The following is a 24,682-nucleotide window of genomic DNA, read 5'->3' as shown; positions in this document are numbered from 1 at the left end:
GGTCTGGTGGAAGCAGGGGCGCTGGAACAGTGTGTATTAGTGGGGATGCTGAGAGCCATTGAAACAAACCATAAACCCTGTCTCTCATGGAAACCACTTCAAGATAGGGGTATGGCAGCACCCACAGCACCCCTAGTTCCAGCACCTATGGGTGGGAGGAAACACCCCCCCAAACTGAAAGGTGATCTGTATGGGGGAGGAGAGGATGTCACCTGCCACTCTATTTTTTTTGCGGGGGCGGCAGGAGGATTATTTCTTTATGGCGTATGAAAAAAGGCCCCACAATGTGTGTTGGAGTTTTTTTTAATACAGTTTTTCCTCCTTGTGTTTTATGACCCTGGACACTGTGGCCTTGTCTCCTGTTTTCCCTAGAACTCTAGAAGAGGGAAATGTCACTCTCAGCCTTCAGGCGCGTCCAGCTCAGACTCAAGCTGGCCCTTGGCAGCGTGGCTGCTATCTACGCCCTCTCCCCCACCGAGTGCTGCTTCGCCAGAACTTACCATCGTTCAGATCTGGTTCATTCACCACCAGTCTCTCTTTTTCCCAGTCTTGATCTTCCTCCTGGAGAGGATGAAGAGCAGAGAAGTTCAGAGGTGAGAACCGTGTGCAGAGCTCCCCAAGGCGGCATGGCCTGGTGGATCAGACAATGGATTGGGACATGGCAGACTTGGGTTCAATTTCTGGCTCAGCCATTTGGCTGCTGGATGAGCTTGGGCAAATCACTGCCCCTCTATGACTCAGTTTCCCCATCTGTAAAACAGGAGTAATGGTCCTGACCTGCACAGAGATCTATAGATGAAAAGAGCTAGTTTTTATTAATAAAATTGTATATTCCACAGACACAAAGTACAGTAAAAGAACATTACCGTTGCCTGTGCAGCATCCTTATTTTGCCTCCCTTGTGCACATACATTATGATACAGTCTTTAATTATGTTGTCACATGCTATATTTTCCACAGGACCCCTGCCCCATTCATTGCCCGGGATGGCCAGTGCTCACTTAATGCTCAGCTACTCAATATTTTATTTTCTCTTCATTATTCCATGTGTGGCCCTCGGTCTTATTTACAGCACACAATTCAAATCCTGCTTGGAAGGGAGAATTCTTGATTTTCTAGGGCACTACAGTATCCGAGCACTCCACATACATTCATTTATCTTCCTGGAACTCCTGTGAGATGAGGAGCCATCACCTGTTTTCTCACAGTACTTGACATATTCAAGCACCGCGCCGAGTCACTTCAGGTGCCATTGAGCATGCTCACAATTTTGCAAGTCAGACCCTGGCTTCTTGTCAGCTCTCCCCCACCCACCACCTTCTTTCTTCTACCCCACTGTTTCCCAGTCTCCCCTAGTCTAATCTCAGCCCACATCCATTTCCCTCCTTGGCTTCCAGTCCCAATTTCTTTGGCCAGCCACTCTCATTTCTGCCCAGTCTCCTTGCCCAGCTAGTGCCAGTCTCCATTCAACTTCCAGTGCCAGTTTCCATCTCACGCTCCCTCCATCAGCTGCCCCTCCATTAGCCTCCAGTCCCAGTTTCCCCCGTATCTCCCAAGTCTGACTCTTGTCCACTCTGCATTTGATTCAAACAGTGTCCTCCTCCACATGATGTTATGCAGGAGCATCCTCTAATTTCCCAGGCCTGGACTAGACCCAGCATGGCCCAGAAGTCAGCAATTGCAATGGCAGGGAAAGTCCTGCTCAATGCCAGGCTGGTGCCTTTGCAGTGAGGATGGACTCTTTGGGGAATTAAGCTGGGAGGCTCTAGCAAGTCTCTACTATGCATTAGCAAATTGCAAGTTTTCAAAGGCTTATCACTTGGCCAAATACAGGCAATTTTCACAGGTATGTCAACAGGTACCTCCCTGATACAAAGGGCACCTCCCTGCTCCATTTCAAGACCCTGCTCTAACACATGGGGGTGCTAGAACGTCTTAAAAACCAATCACCAGACTTTCACATCAGCAAAGCAATGTATTTCTTCCCTAGCCTCGTTCTTGGAAACAGCTGAACTAGATTGGCTGAAATTTTCCAAAAAAAATTTAACCTCAGGCAGACGCCCAGCTGGGAAAACTTCAGCCCAAACTATTACATTTTGGCAAAGACGTAAGCAACGGAACCCGGGGTCTTGTAAAGGGAAGAGTCAGGCAACTCACAACCTGCAAGGGTAGAAGCACTGCCACATTCATCTTTGTCCTGTACAGTGCGAAATCAGCCCATCCTCTCTGTCCAAAAGGCCAGCCCAGGGCTAACAACTAAGCCACAAAAAGGAACAAACAAACGGCACCATATTTTTTAAAATTTACCATGAGGCAGGATCCAAAAATCAGTGGCACCTCAGAGAGGGCTGTATGCAGCCACTGTTATTGGGATTTTCCCAAACGTGCGGGCCATGGGAAAGAAAACCGTCCTGGACTTTGATCCACGGAGAATGGGCTGGAAAAAGGGAGATGAAAACCACAGCTGCCTTCCTCCAAAATCATAGTGATGCCTCCAGAGTGTCTCCCATCCCCTCTCCAACACACACACACAGCAGAGTGTTCTCTCTCTGTCTCCCCAGGACCGGCAAGGAGATCTGCAGTTTGTCAGAATCCAGAAGGTGAGCAGTCCTGGCTCCTGCCTCCACCCCAACTCGTCTGGCTTCCCAAGTTTGATTTAAAGCGACGGCTCCTTCACAGCTGCCCCAGCTTGCTGGGGGTGGGGGGCAAAGGGCACGGGGCGGGTTTGCGTGCGAGCAGAAAGAGCCAGGGGAAGCTGCCAAGCTCAGTTAGGGAGGAAGGGGGCTGAGAAGTTGCACGGGAGAGGAGACAAAGAGAAACAAGATGGCCGGGAGGGCCGACTCGCTGAGCCACGGGCGTTGGTCAGGTGAGCTCAGTCAGCAATGCAGAGATGAAAGATGGGACAGGAGCTGCCCCCTTGCAGGACAGGCCAGTGGGGTTTCTGAGCACAGTTTTATATAAACATCAGGAATCTGGGATGTAGCCCAGAGCCCAGGACTGCACACGTTATGTCACCAGTGGGGAATGAGAATTATTCACAGCATTTGGGCTCATCTTGCACCTCCGGTCCCTGGCTCGCGGACAGCGCACACGCCCAGCATCTCTCTCACACACACACATCCCATCACAGCTATTTTGGTCCACACTTCCAAAAATGGAAGCTCCCTTTCAGTCTCCATTCATCTCTTCCCTGGCCCGCATGGGTGGGGGAGTTCACAGAGCCCTTTCTTTTATGAACAGCGGCGGAAAGAATGTCAGCAGCACTGCCGGGAGGATGACTCAGCTCAGGTCCCAGGAATGCCAACAGCTTCACTGCAGAGGTGTCTTCTCCTTGCAGGGAGGCTGGTGCCGTTGTAGCTCCCATCCTTGGCATGGGCTACCACACTCAATCAGAGGAAGGGGCAATGGAAGAGGCCCACTGGGCTCCTCCAGCCCATTTCCGAGCTGCTACAGAGTTGCTGTTGTGTGCCTGACTTTTCAGAGCTGCCTGGCTCTTCTATGGGTGCCCGGGGTGTTCAAGTCCTCGGAAAAATCAGGGACTGACTTGATTTTTTTTGGCTAGTTTTGCAGCAATGGGCCAAGAGACTATCCCTCAGCCTCATGGTCTCTGTTCTCCATTCCCTCACGAAGGATCCCCTCCAAAGCGATGCTGAGCCCTAGGCCAGCACTGGCATAAGCCAGCTGGCTAGCACTGCCCTGGGACTCCTGGGAGCAGTTCCTTCGCAAAGTCACAGTCCCCCAGTTAGCAATGAAGCCACAGTGGTGCCTGTGTGTAGATGGGCATATTTTTGGGAGGGGATAGTAGGTGGGGAGAGAAGCGGGCCTAGTGGTCAGATTACCAGGTATTCCTTGGGAGTTCCCCCTGGCCTGCGTTGCACAGGAAGGTACCAACAGTGGGGAAAACCCTCTCTACCAGGAGCTGTGGGTCCCACCGAGCCCTGCAGGACATCCTGAGGCCCTGGGTCCAGCCAGAGTCTGCAGTCCAATAAACCCTCGTGCAGAAGAATTTCTCAGCTCCAGCTCAGAGGAAGAAATATCTGCAGCAGGGAACAATGAGGGCTTTTGATCCAGCCCTGCATCCTTAGAGCCAGCAGTAGACCAGCACCGGCTCCCATTAAGAAGAGGGCACTACCCATCCAAGCACAGCCCTATCCCTCCCTCTCTGCACACTGAGGTGCAACATTATCCTGCATGAACTGCGTCGAGCCAGATCTGAGAGCTCCTGTCTGCCAGCATCAGGAAACCCAAGACTTGGAAATGCCTGGTGTTGTAGGTGGAGAGGGTTAGAAGGACCACAAGGGTTCTCTAGTCTGCCCCCAAGGGTCTCATCCTGGCTACTCATTGTGTCCATTTCAACCTTTCCACACCTGCTCTTGATTCCTCACCATTCTCTACACCTTAGCTGAGATAGCCCCCCGTCCTATCTCCAAGATCCTCCCACTCTCACATCACAGGGGCAGCTCCAGAATAAATACAGACGGTGGGCAGTGGTGTGATTATTCTGGAATAAAGACACTCTTATTTTTGGACTCCGGAGCATCCCAGGGCATTTTTAGTAATGCATGCAATTCTACACATGCGTGCGAGGCATGACCTCGCATGTATGGGGCCTGTGAGGTCATGCTGCATGAAGGATCCCAAAATGGCATCCTCTGTGCGTCTTCGGGGACCGGATGGAATCGTCCGGTGGGCACAGCTGGTCAGGAAGACACATTCAGGGTTTACATGGGCACGCAGTGCATGTGTTGCATACATAGATGGCACCCCCCTGTTTGGAATGCAGCATCCACATGGGAGCTGTTAGGCCCGTCCGTTTTCCCATGTAGACAAGCCCTTACCCACTCTAGGTAGAGAGCAGCCAGCCAGGAAGCAAACATTAAACTCAGCTCCTCAGTGGGTGCAGCTCCATGAGAGCTATGGCAGCTTACCCCAGCCGAGGATGTGGCCTGACGGTTTTCATGGCCACCACTGTGCTTCAGAAATTACTCTGCATCGCTGACAGCAAATCCGCTACTCTTGGACTCCTGGGTGCACTTCGGATTGACACAACAGGCTTCTTAACCCACTTCCAGAGCTAGATCTGTGACACAGTTCCAGGGCCTTGGTGCTTTGCATTACCTGCCAACTCATTAACGTGGGGAAGAGACCTCGGCCCATTAGCAGAGCCATGGGTCTGCGCACAGTCTATAAGCAGTGACTCCATACCCCAGAGCCTTGCTCCTCTTTATAAAGTAGTTGGCATCTCTGTGCAGCCAAGAACCTCCCAGCTTTTAATCACCCGACCACATGGGCTTCGCCCCTCTGCAGCTGGTATTAGCTTGAAACAATACGTGATTCGGGTAGCATTGCTCTCTCATGTCGGGCAGGTACCATTGTTCACAGGCAGCCCCGGCAGCAGCCCTGCTGCCAGGCCCAGGCCCAGGCCCAGGCCCACCCACGACTTGGTTCATTGTGCTCTAATGGACTTTTTCAGAATAGCCCTAACGGGAGAGCAATCCCACACTCCCACGCCTCTTGGGATTGCCTCTGCCCATTTTGAAAGCTGTCAGCATGGTGACATGGACCCTTATTTGGATACATACAGGCCTGATCACAAAAGCACGCGAGATGCTGCAGCACCTGGACTGATGTGGCAAACCCCAATAAAGCGAGCCCATGGCAGAGTTACCAGTCTTTGTATTAGACAGGTAAAACCCATAGGGGACTTGCAGTCCCACCCACCCATTCCCACTACTCCATTCCTGGGCCTCTCCTGAGCACAGACTGATCTTTGAGCTCAGAGACAATATGTGGGGGAGGAGGCACCTGGGGTCACATGTCCCCCCCCCTCAGATTTCTGCCAGGGTTTGTATGCCCTGCCCTGAACCCTGCTGAACCTTTAAATTGTGGGGCCTCCCCACCCCACTATCAACCGTTACACGTTGTCTCTGTTTCACTGGTGAATACCAAGCTGAGACCTAAAAAGCTTGATTCACTTGTGACCCAAGCCAGGGTGGACCCAGGTAATGCAAGGAACCAAACAAACCTATAGTTGAGAGTTTTTCCAACAGCCCGTATGAAGGTGGGTCCGAGCTAAATGACTGGCTCCTAAGGGCCTGTTAAAGCAGCTGGAAGCATATCTAAGGCAAAGGCATTGCGGCTGTTGCAAGGCTTGGCCTGTCTGGATTTCCTGGCAGGGTGATAAGAACCGCTCCCCTAGATGCCAGTGCACTGAATCTCGGCTAGCAGGCTGCAGGAGGAGTTTGGAGAGGAAAGGCAAGCAACCTCTTACCCTGCCAGCACATGCAGAGGCTGTGTGGCAGACTCACCTCCCCTGGACAGCTGCTCATTCCAGAGAGAGTCTTCGCAGACCTGCAGCCACCTGCCAACTTGCCCAGCCTGCTACAGAGCTCCGTGTGGCCCGTTTGCTCAGACCCCTGCCAGCTTCAGAAGTGGAGCCGCGCAGACATTGTTTAAATCCTGCCCAGCTGCTGGCTAGAAGAGAGGCTCACAAAGGTATCAGCGTTGGGATAGGACGGGATAACGGAGAAATGTCCCCATCCACCCTCCCCACGCCTCTCCCAGGGAGTTTGGTATGAGCGCTCCCTGCCTCTCTGAGGAGACATGCCAAGAAGCTGAGAGCCACAGTCCCCAGCTAGGGTGGGGTGGGGGGATACCAGGGGGACAGCATCTCAAGCACCGGAGCAACAGCTCTCCCCTTGCACCGTGTAGCCCCTGTGACAAGACGGAAGGCAAGGAGAGGGGGATACTGACAGCTGAAGGGGCTCAGGAAGCACAGCCTGTAGCCTCACAGAGGAAGGGGAGCTCCATGACAGATAGGACCCAATGGCAGGAGGCCTGAAGACACCCCTACTTCCCCAGGGGGGTACGGGTTGTGCTTGGAGGCCTTCAGGGCAGGGGAATGGAACCAGTAGATAGAGCAGGGGTGTTAGTGAGGCAACAGTGGGAAAGTGGGAGTAGCTGGCGGGTTTGGTGCCCTTCCTTGCTGCCCCAAAGTGCTTCCAATTTAAATGGACAAGACCACAGGGTGGGAGAAAGGGAGGATTATGATCCCACTACACAGGTGGGGAACTGAGGCACATAGTGGCTAAGTGACTTGCCCAAGGTCACGCAGGGAGTCAGAGACATTACAGAACTGCTCCATGTCCGTAGGGATGTGGACAGTTAGCTAACAGAGAAGGGGCAAGCAGGGGGTGCACGAGGATACCTGCCACAGCTCCTGGGGTTTTGCAGGACCAATGAAACTGCTCCAACAGCAGCTTTGGCTTCCTTTGTGCAGCTCTCGATACTGCTCTTAACCTGCCAGGCACTGAACCGAGAGTGCCTGAATCCCAGTCTAGAATAATCAGCTTGTGAAAAGGGTTCACTCTGGACCCCATTCACTTCCCAAAGTGGGAAATAGAGGGGTGGGGCTTCACCCTGCTTTCAGAGCGGGCGGCTGCCCGGCCTGGACACTGCAGATGCAGATGGGGTTTGGTTTTTAACCCCAACCCAGTGACTGAGGCCCCAGAACCTGCTGAAGCCGAGCCAACTGCAGCAGCTCTGGCAGGTGGACAGCCCAGCCGGCCCAGGCTCTGTGCAAAGCTGGGCCACCGAGCCCTGCTCAGTTGAAAAGCAGCTAAGGGGAGGCTCAAGGAGACGTTTTAGGGCCACCAGGGAAGCTGCCCCTCCCAGCAAAGGGAGCACTAGAGTTGGGAGAAGGGGAGGCATCAGCAGCAGGGAATGAACCCAGCTGGCAGCAGAATCTGAAGCACCTTGGTTAGGTGAGCCCATAAACCCCGTGCTCTGCCGGCCTCTCATCTCCCCACAATTCGCTGGCTGCATCAGACGGCAAGCACAGGCTCCTAGGGAGGACACCTCCCCACAGTGAAAAGCCCTGCTTGCCTTAGGGAGGCGGGACACAGCGATAATTATCTGGGAGCATCTGGAGGACAGCTACACAGGCAGTTGGGGCCAGCTGCTGTAACAGACAAAGATCACATTACTGCAGCCTTAACAAGGGGCCTGGTTATGCAGCAGCTGCCCATCCCCAGAGACATAGATCAGCCACCCTGGCCATTGCAGCTCCCAGTGACCCCTGCCTGCTCCTGCTCCCCTGCCATACCTGGCCCATTCTACAGCACCTCCCCTGCTGGTGCCTCCAAGCAATAACAACACTGCAGTGAAATGTCTTCTCTTCCAGAGTCTCTAAGCACTTGGCAGACATTCACACTTCCCATCACACATGGGAGGGGTGGGAGCTATAACAACACCCCAGGAGACAGGCACAGAGAGGTTAAGTCACCCACTTAAGGTCACAGAGTGTCAGCTTTCCAGCTGGGAACAGAACCCAGCATCCTGACTCCCAGTGTCTCCAAAAAACAAGGCAACTTTCCAACACACCCCTCCAAAAAACAAAAGGATAGCATGCTTCCAAAGGCAGTCTCGCCAACCCCAAATGTGAAAAATACCCTGAATCAGGCACCCCCAAAACCATACATTTGACTTAAAATCATGAGAGATAAAAATAACCAAAATTATTTGTTATTTGCCTTCTGGTGTTTGAACCTTTAGGGTGAATTTAGGTCATCCTAGCTAGAAACTTCCTTTCCTGGAATTTTTTTAATAACAGCTGAGCTTCTTATGTGTTCACATGACTCCAGCAGCTGGGGCTTTAAGAAAAACACCAATTATCATGAGATTTGCAGTTAAATCCCAAGAATGCTGCAATGCTGAAACAAGTTAAGAGCAAAGTTTGGCCTTTAAACAGACAAATATAGGCAGGGTGGTCCAGAGGAGGTAGCTAGGAGGTCCTGTGTTCTAGTCCTGGCTCTGCCAGTCTGGGGCCTTGAAGTCTGCTAGGGACTTTGCTATTGCTCTGATGTGAAAGACAGTCAGGATACATGATAGGTGGCAGTAAAACCTTACGATAGACAAGTCACACCACCTTCTGCCTCAGTTTCCCCACCTGTAAAATCAGGATAACAATAGTAATCTACCCACCTTCCACTTATGGTGAGACTGACTTAATACCTGTAGAGTTCTTTGAATGCACAAAGCTATTAATGATTAGCCCACTCAGAGTCCTAACCCTTGGACCGGGAAGTGAGAGAGAGAGAGAGAAAGAGAAAATGGGAAGGCTCAGAAGAAGAGATTGTTGGGAGGGAGGGAGACCCAGCTTGCTCTCTGCTGTACAAATCTGTCTCCTCACTCCACCCCCCACCATTGGCAAAGTCGTCTCATAACCTGTTTTTAAACTCAGTGCTGGACGATGCAAGCCATTACCTCACCTCTTCCTATTTCCTCTGCGCAGCCCAAACCCTCTCTGCCAGGAGCTCCCTCAAGCCCTCGTCTCCCCTCCCTTTAGCAAAGGAGGGCAACCAAAATCTGGCCGAGTGGGCTGGTGCATCTAGCTGCCCTTCATTGGTGGAAGGCAAAGCTCCAGTTGCCCCAGTGCGTCTCTTACCCCTGGGGGAGGAGGAGAAGCGAGCAGCCAGCCTACAGGAGAGGAGAGGAGAAGCTTGCTTTGGAATAACCTCCCAGGCCCCACGCAGACGTGAGTAACATATTGCCATTTATGGCTGCGCTTTCTGATCCAAGCCTGATGCAAGACATTGCAAGAGAGAGAAAGAAAGGGGCAGACAGAGAGAAAAGGGAATTAAAAAGAAGAGGCTTCTTCTCTGCGGAGTTTGGCCGAGCAGATGGTCACTGACCAGCCTGTCCCCTCTGACCCTAATCACGCCACTCAGCCTCATTTGTGCGTCTAGGAAAGCAGCTGCTACAGCGTAAAACCTCCTTGCTCCCCCATGAAACAATCCTGGCCAACAAGGATTTGAGGGGCCAATGAGGGACATGCCATGCGAGCCACCTCAGGCCTGTCTGCAATTCAGCACATAAAGGCCCCCTTCCCCCCCACCCCATCGCTAGCTCAGTGCTGCCCCCATCCCCAGCTACACGTGCTTGGGAATTCCAGTTCTCCCATGCACCAGGAAACAGCTGCAGAAGCAACTGGGCAGCTGCCTCCGACGAGGAACCCCACTGAAGCTAATATTCTTCCCTTCTAGCCCACAGGGAGGCAGAAGATTCTGCCTTGCCCCGTCCGATTGCACCTAGACAGGCAAAAATATACGTGTATCCATGGGCTGGGTGAAAAGGCTGGTGTGGGGATGGAGTGGTCATGGTGGGGAAGTTTCTGAAGGGGTGAGGGTAGAGGACAGAACGAGGAGAGGCAGGTCCTCAGTGGCCTGGACCTGTTTCACATCCTGACTTGCAAGTGACCCAGCCACTCCAACCCACATCCCACCTTCAGACCCTCTGCTCCTCCCTGGGCTCAGCTGCACCTCCCACTAGGCTCCAGCAGCAGCACCCGGTCCTAGCTTAGCTGTGAGCTACAGGAGCATTCTGGGTCTAGGCATGCAATTGGGCTCCCTCAGCAGCCCCCTGACAGTGCTGGGGAATGCACTTCCCCCGCATGTCCTCACCCCTTTAGCAGGCAGCCCTGGAAGCTGGGAATCAGCTGCTGGCACCACCAAGACACTCAAACAGCTCCTGTGTTAGGCAGATGTACTGAGAAGACAGGGAAGACACAGAGTGGGAGAGATGCTCCTGGGTAAGTTAATCATGCGCATCAGAGGGTGGAGGGACTGGGCAAGGCTACCCTCCAGTAGGGAGCAGGTGGGAAAAAGTAGCTCACACCCCTGGGATGGGGAACCGGCACTGCAGGCCTCTCCACAGGCAGGACTGAGCCAAACAGTCGTCTAGTTCCAGCAGACGAAAGGACGAGGACCCCACGGTTCTATGCAAAGAAACACGTTGCCAGCTGCAGCGCGGCTCTTCCAAGTGGAAATCATGGACGTGGCTGGAGAGCAGGTGAATTTGAGCGTTTGAGGGGAGCAGGGCCTCTCGGGCCAGGGGCTGAGTGGCCGTTTTGGACAGGGCAGCGTTCTCCAGCTTGGTGCTTTCAAAACCTGGCCCGGGGGAGCTGTCAATTATTTCAGAGGGGGGAGCAGAAGTGCAGATAGCGCTAGTGGGTCACTCTCCATGCCTTCCCCACCTGCCAAAGCTATTCACAGCTGTGGTGGCATGAGACAGAGTCAGCGGGCCACCAGGGAGTCAAAAGGGCAGGGCCAGCCAGCTCTCCTACTGCACCAGCCATTCCCTTCAGCCAAGACAGCACTTTGTTGTGCTAGATCCTGAGGTAACAGAGGGTGGAGCATTGGGCTGGACCGTACGCTGGCAGAAGACACCATGACTGGATGTTTCTTTTCCACCTCTCATTTCTAGGACCACGAGGCCAGAGCTTTGTGAAGCCCAGACCTGGGGACTTACACTATCTTCTGAGCCACATTCAGTGCTGCTGTGGGTGTGAGACAGGGGGCAGAGGCATTAACTGAGGGGTTAATCCTCAGCTCAGTCACCTCTTCCCCTTGCCCAAGTGCTCAAAGCAAGGGCAATGAACTGCGGCTTAGGGTGCCAGGAAATACCTTTGGGAAGGAGGCAGGAGCCACATTCCCGGATGGGGGTTGAGCCCTAAGCCAGGGTGGTTTTGAATTGACCTATTTTTGTTCTCCTGTTATAGACATTCCTGTGGCAGAAGAGCCCTGCCGGTGGCCTCCCAATCCTGTGAGTCCTTCCCACAGCAGCAGGGAAAGCCAGGCACTCACTGTGCTGGCTCTTGCAGATTTAGACTTGAAAGCTGGCGAGAACTTCCCTGCCTTTAGTGGTCTTGACCCTCTCTGGAGAGTAAATCCCTCCATGGCTGGGTGACCTAGCCCAGCTCCCACCTGCCTACTAGGTTTAATAAAACATTTCTAGGGAGAGTCCAACTGCCCGGCTGGGTTGTTGTTCCTTTGCACCCCCAATCCTCAATAGCCTCCATGTCCCCCTAAGGCCTCATCTGCATTAGCACCTTCCTCTGGGCTGTTGTACTGCTGGTGGCAACATTGGGAGTGCTAGTGTAGACCAGCTGCTGGGATTGAACCCCAGCATCATGCAGATCAACTCTGGGCATGGGGGCTAAACACCAGCAGCCGGTCTGTCCTAGTCTCCCTGCTCGCACCGGTGGGGCAGCACCATGACTAGAGCAATAGGGGTGGAGCCAGGAGAAAAATGCTAGTCTAGATGCTAAAGCCCTCTCTCGGCTTTAGCCAATCTGCTTTGTAAATCACTTGATTAAACCACTGGCCCACTTGACCTCTCCTCCCCTGCTTCCCAGCGCTCAGCTAGCAACAACACGAGCAAGCTCCCACTCACCCCGGTGCCATGTGTCCATTACACATTTCCCTGCCTTCGAGAGCCTTTTCCTCCAGGACAACTGGCTCAGCTGCTCCCCTCCCCGCCCGCCAGTTACTGCCATGGAGCAGCTGCAGCCTGCCAGCCAAAGGCCTTGCGCTCACAGCGAAGGTGCATCCTGAACCAGCCAAAGGGGCAGGTCCACCTAGGGGAGACTCCATGGCTCAGCGCAGAAGGCCCTTCTGAAGCTTGTCCTGTTTTTTAAGCAGTGAGCGCTCTGCACACACTGTTCCCCTCAGGGCAGACTGGGAACCCTGGGGAACACAACTCTCAGGAGCTAGTCACACGCCCTGCCGGCTGCACCTGGGACCCCTGCAGTATCCCAGGTGGGGAATTATCACCAAGGCAGCACCACGCTCAGGCAGCTCCTTTACAGTCAGATTTCTGGCTGTGAGAATCTCAGGTTATTTATTCCCTTCCCTACCTGAGGTCTCCGATCTCCCTTGTGAGCGTTGCAGTCAGACTCCTCTATCTCCTTGGGACGTCTTGTGTCTGGTCAGCATCAGGGCCCTGGCTACATTCGCCCTGCAATTCGCTAAGTCAGTGTAGTCACAGGTTGGCCAGCCAGCACTGACATGTCCCTACCATGTTTAAGAAACTGAAGGAGGCTGTGTCTCTAGTGGTTAGAGGGCAGGACTGGTAGTCAGCAGATTCTAGTCCCCACTGTGTGAGCACAGGCAAGTCTGAGGCACTTTTCCATGCCTCAGTTTCCCCACCTGTAAAGCTGGGATAACCCTCACCCACTGATTTAAAAGTACTTGACGATCTTTGGATGAAAGGGGCTGTAAGTGCAAAGTATATCTCCTCCTCCAGGGAAATCTGCAACTGCTATGGCCAAACTAGATTCAAAAACTTTGCAAGTGGCTAGCAACAAAATTGAATTTGGGAAGGGAGGAGGGAGCTTATATATGTTAGCCCACCACCCCAGCCCAGTGGATTAGTTATATAGTAGTGTCATGAACTGGCTAGTTTCTGTGAACCACTGCCCTCTACTGGATGGAATCGGAACTGTCTGATGGGGCATCATAGACCCTATACTGCTAATGAAGATTTTCCTTTAGCCTCAGAAGGTGGGGCCTGTGCTTCTTAGAGCAGGAGGATCAGAGTTTTATCCCCACAGCTGTCTCCAGGAAGTTCCAAGTGGCTACAGTGAACAACACAGTAACAGCTCTAGAGTCCCCAGAACCGGCACCTTCTCAGAAGCACATCCCAGATTTGGGGGAAAGACAGGGACACAAAGAAGAGAAAGCGACAGACACACACAAAGGGGAGGCAACGTTCAGGTCCTGCTCATGTCCCAAACTTCTGATTTAGAATCCTACAGGAAAAGGCTGAATGTGGTTTTCCTTAGAAGTCCACACCAGGCCAGGCAGAATCAGGAGCATGGAATGGAAGGGCAGACACCATATTCCTTCAGCAACATGGGACGAACCCAAATCCACCCCAAAAGAGCTGCTGGTACCCATTTAAAGCCTGTCTCATAAGACATATGACGGGGAGATGAGATCTCACCCCAGGTACTCGGGAAGGGAGGAGCATGACAAGTGCTGGTATTCGTGGGAGGAATTGGCTACTTCCTGGTGTGGGGGAAGCTGCTGGGTTTATCGTATTTTTAAACATACCAGAGGTCAGAGGCATCCAGAGCCCTTGGATGAGTGCTTTGCAATGTTTCATGCGAATCCAAAGAAAATAAAAACTGCAATGCATTGTGGGTCAGAGCATGCACATGGTAATAAAGATGCTGGCATGATGCACGCTGTGGGGGGAAAAAGTCTTGCAAAACCTCACTTCACAGGGGAAGGGATTTTCTTCACAGGCAGACAAAAATCTCTTCAGTGCTTTCATTATCCTAGCGGTAGCATCAGGACAAGACCATTTTGTGCCTGACCTGGTACGTTTTCATTATTATTTTGCAAAGCTGCTGCAACTTGGGTCCCAATCCTGCAGGCTGAACTGATGGGCTCCACAGAGTCCTGCAAGCTGATCTGTGCCCTGAGGCTTAAACTCAGCAGCAGCTGGATTTCCCCTGCACACAAACTCTGCTCCCTCCTTACAGTTTCTCTCCACTTCTCTCCCTTTGCCCTGTTCAAATCCTGGTCTTAGCGTACCAAGTGGATAGTCAGAAGAGCTACCCCCATGCCCAGCTGATGCCAGGGTAGCCATCACTGACTCCCAGCCACCCACACAGCAGAGCCATCAGAGCAGCTGGGCTAATATCCACCCCCAGCCATAAATCAAGGCCTTGTCCGCCTGCAAAGTGATACCCCAGGTGGGAGGCCAGCTGCCTTGGCATGGGGAAGTGTCAGTTTATCCAGAAAAGAAGGCCAGCTTTGTATTAGCACAGTTCACCTTCCATGTGGCCTGCCCTCTCACAGCCTGGGCTCCCTGCAAGAACCCCAAGGCTGCTCATTGCTCTGCAGTCTAGTGCTATTGTTCGCTCTGATTGCTTGGTCTGACAGGCGGTTTCTAGTGCAAGGCAGCAGCACTTGGACTGTTGGTTAACGCTCTACAAGATGGGCCTGATCCAAAGCCCACTGGAAAAAAAAACTCCCCTTGACTTGAGATCACTGAGCCCAGCCTCAGGCAGAGGTACCCAGAAAAGGAGATTGTTTACCTTCCCCATATCTGTAAATGCAGGAGACTTCTGTCCTGGGATGGCTCCTATCCAAAAACTTTCAGACAGCCTCTCTGCTGCTTCATGGAAAACAACCCCTTTAAAAGGCTGTTCTGCCAGAGTTGTTATCTGTTTCCCCCACACCCACACCCCTTCCCTATTTTGGCTTTTGTTACCAGGGCTGCTCGCATGGGAAAATTGCAAAGGGCAGTTTTTCTGGGAGGACCAGTGCTTTGTAATGTTTCTCTCTCATCTCAGATGATGGCCCTGAGACTTTCCTTAGGGCATACGGCAGGGGAGGAGCATTCCCTAGTGGCCAGGGCACTGGATTGGGAGTCAGGAGACCTGGACTTTATTACCATCTCTGCCATCAGACCTGTTGGGTGAATTTGGGCAACTGACTTCCCGTCTCAGCCTCTGTTTCCCTTCCCACCCTTTGTCTATTTGGATCATGAGCTCTCCAGGGCAGGAACTCTCTCTCACTAGGTATTTGTACAGCACCTCATACCAATGATCCCCAATGTCGGTTGGGGCTACTGTAATAAGAACAGAATTGGGATTTTCTGATTAAATTTCTCACAGGAACTAGACTCGTCAATTTCAAAGATGGCTTGGTCTGGTTCTCACACTTGGAAAGAACTCATGATATAAACTCATCTTGTGTTAATGGAGCTGACAGCTTGACCAGTGGGTGGTTATCAGAGAGCAGATGATCAGACACCAATCAAAATCAAGTACTTTGGCAGGATCAGTTTTTAATCCAAGGAAGGGGGAAGTGTTACTGGTGATTAAAGAAGTCAGATCTCCTGGGTTCTCTTCCCTAGCTGTGCCACTCACTTGCTTTGTGAGCTCAGGAAAGTCACTTCACCTCAGTCTGATGTCCCCATCTGTGAAATGAATCTGAACACGCTTTGAGATCCTTCCACAAAAGGTGCTAAGGAAGTGCTGAGCATTCTGTTCACCTTGGTCTGAATTCTGCAAGGTGCTGAGTACTGCACATTGCCATTGACCTCAGTAGGATTCGAGGACGTTCAGCACCTTACAGGATGGGGCAACTCATAAGAATCTCCTTTAGAACGGAGCCAGTTTGCTCCCCCATTTCCTATACGTCCCAGCTCTCAGGATCCTGCCAGCAAAGCAGATTATGACAGCCAAAATGATAAAACCATTTGGAGCAGTTATCTGCACTGCTGGCAAGGATCTGATCCCTTTTGTTCACTCAGTGCTGGCCTCAGCTGCTCTGGTTTAGGATCTTCCCAAGGAAGTTGGGCCAGAGCCTGTACATTTTCACACCTGCAGCTGGAAACACCTGGAGAAGGCAACATCAGGGAGCGTGTGTGTGTGCGTAAAACACACACTGAGCTCACTTACAAAACAACATACGGACAAACTCTCTGTAATAACCTTCAAGTCATCAGAAGGAGAGGGAGATTCTCACGTGCAAGGGGGGGTCCGGTAGCAAGCGCCCTGGATTGGGCGTCAGGGGCCTGGGTTCTGTTCCCAGATCTGCCACTAAGCTAGTCACTTACCCTCTTACCCAGCTTTCTGTGGGATAGGAATACCTCTCCCCCACCCTTCTTTCCAAAGCACTTTGAGGATCTAGGGATGGTGAGCACCCTGTAAAGCCCCAATAGCTTTTGAATGTCTGTTCCTTTCCGCTAGCATTAACTGAGATGGTGTCTGTAAGGGGCATTAGTGTGGAAAGGATGAGCGTGGCCTTTCTTAGCAACAAGCTACCCTAGGCCTTGTCTCTTCTACTCTTTGCTAGGATGCAGCTCCCCTCTTGTCTGATCCATGACAGTTATTGGCCAGGCGCTAGATCCCTTTTAAAACTACTTCCACGTCAAGGCTTTGCAGCTTGACAAGCAGCTGGGAAGCTTGAACTGCTTCTGAACCAGCCCAAGTCAGCTCACCCGGCGGTAAGGCACTGACGCAAGCCCCTCTGGCCACCTGGCCCCTACCCCAACTCACCCGGCAGCCAGAGCCAGCAAGACCAGAGGTCCCGAGCCATTGCTGTATGTTCCCTCTGCTATGGGGTGAGGGGTCACCGCATTCCATCCTACTAGACTATATAGATCAAAACAAGTGAAAAAAACAAGCCAGGCAGTCTTGGTATCCTTTGGGGGAGGAAGGAAAGAGATCTCTTTGTCAGACCTTCGTATGATATAAAAGTAATTTACAGACATTAGCTAAGCCTCATAGCAACCCCAGAAGGTGGGGCCTATTGTAGCCATATCACAAAAGGGGAAGCGAAGGCACAGAACTCCTAAGGGGCTTCCACAAGTTCACACAGTAAGCAAGCAAGCGGCAGAGGCAAGCACAGAACCCAGGAGTCCTGGTGCCCAGTTTCACTGCTCTAGCCAGGAGACCGTATATCATCTCGGTACACCGAAGCGAGAGAAAGTGGGTGAGGTAATCTCTTTTATTGGACCAGCTTCTTCCAGTAAAAGAGATACTACCGCACTCACCTTGTCTCTCTATTATCCTGGGACCAACACAGTTACACCACTGCATATGGCTCTGAAGCTGTCTGAGGAAGAGCAGCAGAGACAGTTAAACAGACGCTGCTGGTTGGCAGTACTAAGGGAAAGCTCAGCATGGCATGAGCATATGCTAGGGAAAAATAATCGGAGCCAGCAGAATGCATGACTAAGACTAAGACATGGCAGCGCTGCTTGCTCAGAAAAACGTTTCTCCCTCAATGTTCTGGTTGATTGGTTAATGGCTGCAGTGAAATTGGACCACTCCGAGGCAGTACATCTGCTGCTCAAGGGAAGAAAACCACGCTGGCACTGCAGAACACCCCCCGCACCCCAGTCTGATGTACTGGTTCATTTATAAAGCTCTCAGCCCACATAGCAAACCCCTGCCATTACTACGGAACAGACAGCCCAGCTGACTGCATCTGGGAGTCATGTGTGCTGAGTCATTTGGGGGACTGCAGTTTTCCAGATTAGACTGGCCCCATTGAACAGGACACATTTCTACCAGCACCAGAAGTTGCCCATAAGATGCCTGTGGCCAGGATGTTGGACGTGAATCTAGACCCAGATCCTTACTGAGGGTCAGAGACAGCTCCACACCCCAGAGTCTAACCTTAGTGATGTCTGGATAGCACCAGCTTAGCTCACCTCCATTCTACCTCTCCAGTTCCCCTGCCCATTCCTGGGGCACCTTTCACATCTACTAAAAGCCTCTATGATACACAGAAGTTATGGGGCACATGACTGCCTAGGTCTGCTCCCAGCCTCTTCTGTACGGACTCTGCTGTAACAACAAATACAACCGAGAACTGACATCCCCCCGACTTACAGCTCTTCTCTCAGCCCCTCTCCTCCAGGGGTGCACGGTGAGGTTAGCAGCCCAAGGACAATGACAGCTCTTGCACTTCTGACAGTCTGCTCATGGGAGAATCTCAGTCTGCTGATGGGAGGCTAGTCACTGGCAAAAATTACACCCTGACCTTGGGGTATGTAGCATGTTCTGAAAATTCCTCTGAGAGAGGGGGTGTGGGGAGAGCTAAATACCTTCCCCCAAGACAGTAGGGTGACCAGATGTCTCAATTTTATAGGGACAAGAGTTTTTTGGGGCCCCTGGAGCGGGGTCCTTCACTCGCTCTGGGGGCCCCGGAAAACTCTTGCAGGGCCTGGGCCTTTGAAGATTCTTCCGCTCTGGGTCTTACCGCCAAAGTGGGATCCACCGTTGAAGTGCCAGGTCTTCTGAGGTAATTCGGCAGCGGGGGGCTCCCGCCGCTGGTCTTCAGGGCACTTTCGCAGCGGGTCCCAGAGCGGAAGGACCCCCTGCCGCCAAAGACCCCAGGCCTCCTGAATCCTCTGGGCGGCCCTGCCCCACTTCCTGTCCTGATTTTTCACATTTGCTATCTGGTCACCCTACAAAACAGAGACCTTGTCGTTCTTACAGTAGCCAGAGAAAGACGCCTCTCTGTCTAGGTGAGCAGCTGCCAAGAAGTACAGTGATGGGTCATTAGCTGTTTTGTATGAAGTCCCCATCCCCCCTTTCTCCCCCATTCCCCCCCCCACACACACACACACACGCCCCTTTGGGATGGCACATCATCTTCCCTCCACTCTACTGTGCTGAATCAGATTGTTTAGCTAGTGCCTTTGTTGTAAAACTAAACGGACAGCTCAGAGGAGTCCTAGCACAAGCTAGATCTCTCTCTCTTACACACTCATTCACTCAGCACAGAAAAATGTCCCCCACCCACCCTCTCTGTCCACAGCCTTAGGTCCACCAGAGAGAGGCTGTTTGGAGCGTGATCTGAATGAAGTCATTCTTCCCAGGGGGAAAAAAACAATGCTTGCATGGCAGAGAGGGCCTATTTTAACTCACTTTGGAAACCGGGGGGGGGGGGGCAGAGGGTGATGGAGGCCCTGCCAAGGAGCAGGGTGGGCAGGGGGAGGAGAAAGGAGCAGAGCAGGGAACCAAGCTATTGTCCCAAGTTTGCTTCCCTTGGGAGTTTGCTGGCCATGGAACTGGGCTTTGCTCTTGGAGGCAGGTGGGGCTGGCCTGGGGCAGGGTTCCTGGTGGCACAGAGCAGTTTCCCTCACTGTGGTTTGTCAAAGGAAGCGCTGTGCGGCGGGTGTCAGTGTCCCAGCTGTGCTCCTCTAACTGATTAGTCATCAAGGTGGGCTCTTTTGGGGGAGCCAAGTGCACCAGCCTTCAAGCAGCACCACAAGCTGCCCACCTGTAGGCCTGCAAGATGGCATTATTCATATCAGCCACCCCCCTGGCTGCCTAAATCGCTTCAGGGACCAGCCCTCCATTGCCTTCTGCCTGCTTCATGGCCCTTCTCTTGCTGTCCTCCCCGTTCTTGGGCACTCATCTAGAATCGGCCTCCCTGCTCTATCCTTTCCCACAAGCTCAACACTGGTGGTGCAGGAGCTTTCTCCTCCGCAGCTCCTGCTGTTCGAAACAGACTCCCCCTCACTGACTCTACACATCTCACCTGCACATGCCTCTCCCTCTAGAGCGTGTCAGAGGCCAGTTTGTATAGGAGACATCTCCAGTTTACACATCACTGGACCCTAGTCTAGTGGCTTTCAACCTGTAATCCATGGACCCCTAGGGATCTGCAGACTATGTCTAACATTTCCAAAGGTGTCCGCACCTCCATTTGAAATTTTTTAGGGGTCCACTCATGAAAACAGGTGGAGAACCACTACCCTAGTCTACCCACATATGCCCCATGCTTTATGGTCTCTCCAGTACCTGACACATACAACACCCCTTCTCTCCGGACATACTTTACAAGGAGGCAGCCATGCCACCCTATGGGCTCCTATCCTTCAAGAGTGCAAGGTGCTGAAAGGGTTACAAAAGTTTTGGGGAAACAACCCTTGTTTGAAGATGGGGTCGAGGAGAATGGCAGAGAAATATAACTGTAGTCTGCCAACAAGCCTATGGAGCCCAGAAAGAACTGTGGAGACAACAAGCCAAGTGGGCAAGGAAATCAGACAAGCTGGTTGAGACACCTTTACTGTGGGTGGTGGTCTCATCTCATTTGCCCAGCCCCATCGCTGAGCAATGAAGAAATGCCTTCAGCTGCAATCACTTTCCTTGCGAGTAAAACCGGCAGGCTCCTGTCACTCTGTCTGGAAACATCCTGGCTAGCTTCTCCGCCCACTGACCAAACCCAGCTAGGTTCTGCAGTGAATGCAGAGGAAGCTGGGGGATGGTACAAACCAAGGTGCATGGTAACGGTCACCCTGACCGAGTTACTGGTTTGAGCATGAGCATCCAACCCCAACAGAGTCGTGTTTGTTTAAAAGGATCTGAGCAGCTTTGGTTAGTGAAGCTCTGAAATAGGGACTGTGTGTGGGGTGAGGTATGTATATGTATGAGAGAGAGGATGAAAAGCCCTCCAAACAAGAGCCATGCTACAGCAGCAATAAGCCTGGATGGAAGCCAAGGGTACCAATGAGAATCCTCTATAAAGTCAGCTGCTTTAATGGGATGCTGCCCGTTTCCAGCCAGAAAAGCTGGGACACATACTGGACCCTGCAGCTGACTGAGGAGTGCAGAGAAACCTGGCTAATAAGCTTTTCAACAGCAAACCTAGTGAACAGGGTGGCTACCACCAGGGCTAGTATCTCCCCAACTTATGCCTCCAGGGATCATCCTGTTTATTCCAGAGGCAAAGTACTCCCATTATGAGACCAATAATATGGACAATCCTCAATGGAACAAGAGATAAGGATCACCTCAGGAACAACACGACCAAGCAAGAGTAGTTCAATTTTCAGAGGTGCTGCCCATGCGTAAGTCCCACTGAACTCAGGAGTGATGGGAGCTCAGCACCTCTGAAAGTGAGAAGCTAAGTAAAAAGTTGAGCATGGATACTGCCCAGGCCCCACTACAGAGATGTTACAGATCAGGAAGAGCATGGTTAAAATATAGGCCTGCATTCATGTGTCAAAGTCACCACGCCTGCTTCAGTCTTCTTTCCATACTAGTTTATATGGCTTGGCACATCATCTAGCACATTTCCATTCATAGAGCTCAAAGCTTGTTGATCTCATTTTACAGGTAGGGAAATGAAGGAATAGTGTGACTTGGCCAAGGTCACATAGTGAGCCAAGAATTGTAAATTCTCCAGGGCACTGGCTGGCTCTGTTGTGTCTATTGTACCGCGGCCAGAACATTTAAAAAGTAAAGCTAACAACAACATAACCAGGCATATCTGGCCCCCAGGCCTGTGCTCTCTCCACTGGAGCATCCTATCTGGAGTGTGATTTTAAATAGACACCCCCACACACACTTTTTTTTTTAAAGCCACCCTTAAACTACTCACCCTATGACCCACAGAAAATAACCTTGAAAATAACCACCAGACAAACCCTGGAGGAAAGCTTTTGGTAACTGCAATTCAGCAGGTTCAGGCAATTCATGTTTAAAAGACTGTGAGAGAAGCATCAGGCCAAGTTTACTATCCGTTGGCAACTGGCTCCCTGGAGTCCTGGCTGTGCTGGAGGTGGGGTAGCAATGAAGCATGAACTCTTCACGCACCTTGCATTGCTCATTTATTTTTAAACAGCCAAGATTTGGTGCGGTGGGAGGATTTACTTTTGCTGCATGACACTGGGTGACTGCCACACACACTGGAGATACCCAGGGCACTTTTCAGGGCTACTGGACACTGAGTCTAGACTTTGAGAGTCATCTCATGCTGAGACTGCCGGGCAGCACGTTCAGATCTATCCTTCCTTGGCATGGGGGAGGAAGGGCACTGTAGGCTGCCTCACAAGGGTTCATCCCCATTATATTCAAAGCTGCAAGAAGCCAGCTTCTACCAGAGACATCTAGATAAAGGGTGCAAAAAGGAGACTGAGGGGGAACCCTCTGAACCCCTTCTCCTTATCTTGATTAGTGAGGCCAGTGATAGAGAGGGAGGAGCCTCACAAACCAGATTTGCAGACTCAGGTCCACTCAAGCAAAGATTAATCTGACTTGCATTCAATTCTCAGAATCTATTTTTTTTTTTTTTAGAAGAGATACAGGCGGGGCAGAGTGGGGCAGGCCAGGGGGACTGGACGGTTGGGAGTTAAAATCCTAAATCAAAATTTCAGTGGAGCAACATGAAGCAGCATTTTGTTCTCACACTCTGAGAAGCAACAAGCTTGTCATAACTCATTAGATCAGAGGAGGTGGGAAGGAGAGAGATTAAATAGATCTGAGGTTTGGGACAGGGTGGGATGATCTGGAGGGCCACAAAGAGAAACAAAACTGGCTGGTTAGAGACATGTCTGTGCAAAGTGCGTGAGATCCCAGCACAGAAGTAACTGCACAGTTCTGTGCACTCAGCACTGTATGGGTGTGCCTGGACTGACGGGAGTTATGACAAACACCATTTGCTGCTGCCGACACACACACCCACACACCCCAGCAACACAATTTCTAGGTGAGGAGTTGCACAGACGTCATTCCCACAGGCAGGAGGGCTGGCACAATTTGGGGGTGTGTGTGTGCTGAAAGCCGTGGAACTAAACTGTACACCTTGTATAATGGAAACCGCTTCAAGCCAGGGGGTGCTGCAGCTCCCCTACTTCCAGCACCTACCCCACAGGGCCAGGCAGCAGGATCCAACCCAACTTCCCAAAGTTGCACAAGGAAGACGAGCTGTCCGGAGCCCCCCACTCTTACCTTGCTCTCGTCGTCATCGTCCTCCTCCTCCTCTTCTTCTTCCTCCACCGCCTCAGCAGCCTGGCGGGGGATGCTCATCTCCTGAGGCTGACTCTGCTTGTCTGCTTTTGCAGTCCTGGCTGCCGCTGCCACTGCCACCGCCTCCTCCTTGGGCTGCTGCTCTTCATTCTCCCCAGCTCTCTTCGCCTTCCCCTCTTCAGCCTCAATCTCCTCCACCGGAATCTTTCTCCCCTCGTCCTTCGCTCCTTCCTCGTCCTTCTCCCCCTTGGGGATCCCCTCCTCCTTCAGCGCGTCTCCCTCCTTCCCTTCCCCCTCGCCCTGCTTCCTTTCCTCCCCCTGCTCGGTTGCCTCCTTGCCCTGTGACCCTGCCCCCTTGGCTGTCTCGGCAGCTTTGTCCCCTTCAGTCGCTCTCAGCTTCACAAAGACCGAAGCCAGGATCACGGCCAGGACTGTGAACAGCAGCGGCACCGCCAGGTACAGATCCACGGCCACATCCATCTCTGGAGCCGAGTTGCAATGGACTAAGGGCGTTGCTTGTTTTTTTGTCTGGCTCCCCTGCGCGGCGGCTGCTGCTGCTGCTGCCTGGAACAGCTGACCAGCTCTGGTTAATTTCAACGGGCAGCGCAATCTGCCCGCAGCTGTTAGCGAAATCCCGGCTCTGCTAAAGCTGGATAGGGTTTCACAACACACACAGCAGCAGCGTCATTTCCCAGGGCCCTGCCCACAGCTGCCATTCCACCGCGCAGGCAGCCCAAGTTATGAGGTTTTCTCTCTCCCCCTTTCTCCTTCAGGGTGTTCTCAGCCCAGGCCCAGCCCCCCTCCCCGAGCATTGAGTACCATGTCTCCACTCCCCTGGGAAAGGGGGCTTTTCGCCCTCCGGGGGGGGAGGTGATGCTGGGAACAGCCAAGCGAGCTGCACATGATCAGCTCTGCTAGAAGCGGGCTGTGGCCAAAAGGCTCTTTCCAGAAAGTTCCGGGGACTCATCGAGTTATTGATTTAAACGAGCCTTGTTTTGATTGTAGCAGTGTTGAGGCAGCGCCTTTGTCCTTCTCTGTAGGGTACCTGGCACTCAGCCCCTCCCTCTCCCTCCTGGAGCCCAGTTACATTCACTGCATGGCACCTACTGGCTTGGATCTGACTGCAGGATTGGGGGACCCTGTAGTGAATAGTTTGCACCATATTGTCCCTTTGTTCGGTAATGGAAGGGCTGCTTATGGGAAAGGTGGATCTGGAGGTAAGAGGATGCCAGAGCTCCAGAATGCCTCCTCTTCCTCCCTCCCTCCATGCTGGAAGTGACAGGAAGCCCTTGTTTGTGGACTGGCCAGGCCACCCTTTGCAAGGATAAAAAGGACTAGTAGGGGAAATTGGATGCCTGTATTACTCCCATCTGTCAAATGGGGCTGGTTATACTTAGGCTGTGGAATGGTCACCTGAAGGGAGTGATGGGACACTGCGTGAAACATTTTAAAGCTAGACTGGGGCAAATGCCTCCTGGGGACCCAGCTTGGACAGGGTGATTTGTCAGGACTTTTAAGTCTCTGCCATCCAGGATTCCCTGCCTGTGGGAGGCTCAGTTAAGGTTTGTAAAACAGTCTGAAAATAGAAGGTGCTCTATAAGTGCTAATTATTGTTGC

The 24,682-nt window shown here is 52.3% G+C and overlaps 1 protein-coding gene across 3 annotated transcripts in view; it reads right to left on the bottom strand.

Annotated features, from left to right (window-relative positions):
- The window catches only part of MXRA7 (matrix remodeling associated 7), a 52,807-nt gene extending 29,013 nt beyond the window's left edge, over window positions 1-23,794 (bottom strand). The window contains exons 1-2 of one of the 3 annotated variants that reach the window (XM_030534566.1): window positions 23,048-23,794; window positions 501-561 (exon numbers count right to left, since the gene is read on the bottom strand). In XM_030534566.1, the coding sequence (XP_030390426.1) occupies window positions 501-561; window positions 23,048-23,545 (559 nt within the window). In that variant the 5' untranslated portion in view covers window positions 23,546-23,794. The remainder of the gene's footprint in view (window positions 1-500; window positions 562-23,047) is intronic. The other 2 variants (XM_030534565.1, XM_030534567.1) reach the window with 2 other exon arrangements.
- Window positions 23,795-24,682: the final 888 nt, after the last annotated feature.

The sequence above is a fragment of the Gopherus evgoodei genome, chromosome 15 (genome assembly GCF_007399415.2).
Source record: "Gopherus evgoodei ecotype Sinaloan lineage chromosome 15, rGopEvg1_v1.p, whole genome shotgun sequence".
In the NCBI taxonomy this organism is placed as follows: Eukaryota; Metazoa; Chordata; order Testudines; family Testudinidae; genus Gopherus; species Gopherus evgoodei.
This window is presented reverse-complemented; position numbering and strand designations above follow the sequence as displayed.